This window comes from Pan troglodytes, chromosome 10 (genome assembly GCF_028858775.2).
Source record: "Pan troglodytes isolate AG18354 chromosome 10, NHGRI_mPanTro3-v2.0_pri, whole genome shotgun sequence".
Taxonomy (NCBI): domain Eukaryota; kingdom Metazoa; phylum Chordata; class Mammalia; order Primates; family Hominidae; genus Pan; species Pan troglodytes.
The window spans coordinates 64,251,378-64,256,355 of NC_072408.2; the positions used below are offsets into that span (position 1 = coordinate 64,251,378).

A 4,978-nucleotide genomic window follows, 5' to 3' on the forward strand; every position below is an offset into this window, starting at 1 on the left:
TATCTGCATATACAAATAATTGTTATTTTATCATTAAAAATTTCCAGACTGTTGCTGATTTCTTATTTTACTTATGGTTTTTTTTTCGTGTGTGTGTGTGTGTGTGTGTGTGTGTGTTATTGTAGAATGAATTTGACAGAAAGATGCTTATTTCATTTGTATTCCCCCCCAAAACATCTGCTATTGGGTTTATCATTTTTACTGTTTTTATTTTCTTTAAATTTATTTTCCTTTTCTCTTTTCTTAGATTCGTTTTAGCTATTCTAATTTTTTGAGTTGAAGAGTTAGATTTTTTCTAAGAAGAAAAACATTTAAGGTTATGAGTTACGCTGTAGCTTGGCTACAACCCCTAAACTAAGTTTTCTATGCATTGTTCTCATTTTCATTATTATTGTGATGTTTTTGAGACATGGCTGGACTGCAGTGGCATACTCATGGCTCACTGCAGCCTCAACTTCCCAGGCTCAAGTGGTCTTTCCACCTCAGCCTCTTTAGTAGCTGGGACTACAGGTGTGTACCACCATGTCCCATGAATTTTTTGTATTTTTTGTAGAGATGAGGTTGCCTAGGCCTATGTTGCCTAGGCCGGTCTTGAACTCTTGTCTCAGGTGATTCACCTGCCTCAGCCTCCCAAAGTAAGCCACTGCCCCCAGCCAATTTTCATTATTTTGCAAATAGTTTGATGTTATATTTGTTTTCCTCTTTGACTTAATATTATTTTATTTTTTTAAAAAGAAGCTCTGACCAAGCAAATTACTAGTCTGTCTCTTTATTTTTTTTTAGTAGAACTTTTTTTTGGTTCTTTTTTGTCCTAAAATAGTTTCTGAAAATTAGGCCATAGAAGAATTTTAGGAAAAACAACAGAAGTCATTGCATTTGAATCATTTACTTCACTTATTTGATCCTAGTCTTATGTGTCTCAGATTAAATCAACTGGCTTTGAAAATCCGAGTTTTATGCCATTTAACTCTGAATGAAGAGTGCAAAGTGAAAGACTTGGGAAAAGGGACGAACTTACCCCTAGAAGCCTGGGGCTCCTTGCCTGGCAGATGGTCAGAAAGAACTGCACTACCTTCCATTTTCAAGTCCCTAGCAGAGAGGCTCAGTGGCAGAATGGGAATTCTTCCATGAGGACTCGACAGTCAACCAAAGTTGAACAATTACATGTAGAAGAGAGTGAGCAAATAGAGGGCTTGCTGAGTGAAAAATGATTCTGAATTCTACAAAAATGTAAGGTCTTTAATCTGGACCCTACTCTCTGAATTGTGCAGGCTGCACTGAAACGCCCTGGTGATCTGACGTTTAGGAAGAAAGTTAAAGAGTTGGTCAGATGGATAGTTCATAATGGGTGATTCCATTCCAAGAGCCCATTGCCCAGCTTTGGTTTTGGTTGTATCATAATCTCCAACCATTAATCCCATTGACAGAGTGGAATATTTCAGTTAACAAGACAATATAATTAATAGAGCTATCATTGAACCCAAAAAGGGATTACCAATTTTAACATAATTATTACAAAATGTATGCTAACCCCCAAATAATACTATGCATGATGTGACCTCTCTTTGATTTGGAAGAACCTGTAGAACCTCAGAGGGTGTCAAGGCATCACTTTGAGTATCAGTTAGGATTATTTGGAAGTATAGATGTATCAGATGATAGAAATGACAAGCAGTACTGCCCAGAAGGGAGTTCCAAAGAGGATGACCCCCAAACGGAACTTCCTGCAGCTGCATTTAAAGAATTGTGTTCATGTGTGGTACGTGGTACATGCATTTTAAATTCCCAACATTATTGACATCTGGTCACCTCATCTTTGCATATTGTCCATTTTATTCCAAAAGCCCTTGGCATTTTATCTGGGATAGCATGGGTAAACTGAAACATTTGACCTCGACTTTCCCCTTTTGTCTTTCATCTGTTTCTGGTTCATTGGCTGGGAGTTGCACCTGCGGGAGGACGTCTCATGCAGACTTGCACATATACAGGGAGTGTTGCATTGAAGGTCTTTGCTGGACCTTCTGTTCAGAAGGTGATTTTCAAAAGCGAGCAATGCTGCCAATGCAGCTTGCTTCTCTTGACAGATTGAGAAGTCCAGCTTCAAAAGTTACCTGCCATTTAAGCAAGGAGTTTGTCAAGAGATCATGGTTCATTTTATTGAAAATACTTTAAGGAGTTGTAGGATTTATTCATAGATTGCTGAGAACAATGGCAATATTTTTATTTTTACAGAGTTTGCACTTCTGATTTCAGGTTAAACGCTAACTTGTTTTTAGTCTGCTTAGGGGATTGTGACTTGAAAATTTTTATATTCTGATGAGCTTTTTTGTAGTGTCCACAATGTATAAAATATTTCCTAGGTGAGATCTATGTTCTCCATTTATTGATGCATTGCAGACCAATTTGAGTGATGTGTTTAAGGAAAATTCTTCCTAGTTTAATAAGTAAGCTAAAAGGTTTTTTTTAATATTTAATGTTTAATCTCTGTCTCGTGTTATTTAAAATTAGCCTGCAGATACTTTCCCTCACTTCTGTAGGCTCTTGGAAGATAAACATTCAAACAGCGGAACAAACAATAAATTAAATAAAAAATAAGAATTATATTTTCTTAATTTCTGCCTCAGAATTTGCGTTTTGTCTTTCTGCCTTTTTTCTTTTGGATGTCAAAATAGATGAGATCGTATACTCTATGGAGTATAAATTGTTACTGAAGTTTTTATTTTTGGTAATGAATGAGTAAGAATAAGACTATCTCTGTGATTATTAAAATACATGGAATTATCCAGGAAATTTTCCTTACAAGGAATTAAAATATTCCTGTATTAAAGAGAAGAAAAGCCTTTCCCAAGCGGCTGGCGAAGATGGCGGAGGTGCAGGTCCTGGTGCTTGATGGTCGAGGCCATCTCCTGGGCCGCCTGGCGGCCATCGTGGCTAAACAGGTACTGCTGGGCCGGAAGGTGGTGGTCGTACGCTGCGAAGGCATCAACATTTCTGGCAATTTCTACAGAAACAAGTTGAAGTACCTCGCTTTCCTCCGCAAGCGGATGAACACCAACTCTTACCGAGGCTCCTACCACTTCCGAGCCCCCTACCACTTCCGAGCCCCCAGCCGCATCTTCTGGCGGACCGTGCGAGGTATGCTGACCCACAAGACCAAGCGAGGCCAGGCCGCTCTGGACCGTCTCAAGGTGTTTGACGGCATCCCACCGCCCTACGACAAGAAAAAGCGGATGGTGGTTCCTGCTGCGCTCAAGGTTGTGCGTCTGAAGCCTACAAGAAAGTTTGCGTATCTGGGGCGCCTGGCTCACGAGTTTGGCTGGAAGTACCAGGCAGGGACAGCCACCCTGGAGGAGAAGAGGAAGGAGAAAGCCAAGATCCACTACGGGAAGAAGAAACAGCTCACGAGGCTACGGAAACAGGCCGAGAAGAACGTGGAGAAGAAAATTGACAAATACACAGAGGTCCTCAAGACCCACGGCCTCCTGATCTGAGCCCAATAAAGACTGTTAATTCCTCAAAAAATAAAAAATAAATAAAAATTAAAAATTAAAAATAAAAAAAGAAAAATATTAAGAAAGTATTTATTTGTAACTAGCTCCATCTAGTGAGAATTGTTTAAAATTACATGATTCATTTATGAATCTCCTTTGAACTAGTAACATTTTTTGAGAGCACTTTTCCATTTTAAAGAACTATAAATCCTGTAATTTTATGTTTTATAGAACCCCCAATTATAGACTAGAAGAGTTTTGGTAATTATAGAGCCTATTTTAGAAATTAATTTATGGTGAAAAATAAAGATATACCTAATGAATTAGTCACTTCTCAACATCATCACTGCAACTTTTTGGAGAAGCAGTAAAGTGGACAGTAAAGCTAAATCCTGGTAGAAAAGTAAAATACTGACTCTTCTTGAGACGAGAAGTGGGTGTGGGGCATAATAGAAAGATGGTGATGAGATTGCTCCAGACTTTAGGATGAAAAGAATAACCTTGTTAACAGTTCACGAACTGCTTGCATTTGTTTTTGCATTTGCTTTTTTGGACATCTTTGAGGTAGCTATTTCAGTCGACTCTTGAACAACATGAGTTTGAACTGTGTGGGTCTACTTTTACACGGAGTTTTTCTCTTTTCTTTTTTTGAGACAGGATCTCCCTTTGTCACCTTGGCTGGTGTGCAGTGGCGTGATCATGGCTTACTGAAGCCTTGACCTTCCGGGTTGAAGTGATCCTCCTGCCTCAACCTCTCCAGTAGCTGGGACTACAGGTGCACACCACCACACCCAGCTAATTTTTCTATCGTTTATAGAGAGGTTTTGCATTGTTGCCTAGGCTGTGCGGATTTTTTCCAACAAATGTTACCCCGAGTGTGCCTGCCTCGCCTGCCTCCCCTTCCACCTCCTCCACCTCTTCCACCTCTACTACCTCGAGACAGCAAGACCAACTCCTCGTCTTCCTCTTCCTCCTCCTCAGCCTACTCAATGTGAAGATGATGAAGATGAAGAGCTTTATGATGATCTACTTCCATGTAATGAATAGTAAATATATATTTTCTATTTTTTTCTTTTTTCTTTTTTTTTGAGACAGAGTCTCTGTTGCCCAGGCTGGAGTGCAGTGCCGTGATCTCAACTCATTGCAACTTCTGCTTCCCGGGTTCAAGCGATTCTCCTGCTTCAGCCTCCCGAGTAGCTGAGATTACAGGCGCTTACCACACCTGGCTAATTTTTGCACGTTTAGTAGAGATGGGGTTTCACCATGTTGGCCAGGCTGGTCTCGAACTCCTGACCTCAGGCGATCCACCCGCCTTGGCCTCCCAAAGTGCTGGGATTACAGACGTGAGCCACCGTGCCCAGCGTAAATGTATATTTTCTTCCTTATAATTTCCTTTTCTCTAGCTTACTTTACTGTAAAGATACAGGATATAATACACACCACATGCAAAATATGTGTTAATCGACTGTTTCTGTGGGAAGGCTTCT

General features: G+C 40.0%; 1 protein-coding gene across 1 annotated transcript; it reads left to right on the plus strand.

The window, feature by feature from the left end:
* Window positions 1-396: 396 nt before the first annotated feature.
* On the plus strand, window positions 397-3,531 carry LOC107967547 (large ribosomal subunit protein uL13-like). Its single transcript, XM_054664383.2, has one exon. It carries the CDS (start codon window positions 2,862-2,864, stop codon window positions 3,489-3,491), a length of 630 nt encoding a protein of 209 aa, XP_054520358.2. The 5' UTR covers window positions 397-2,861; the 3' UTR covers window positions 3,492-3,531.
* The last annotated feature ends 1,447 nt before the right edge of the window (window positions 3,532-4,978 follow it).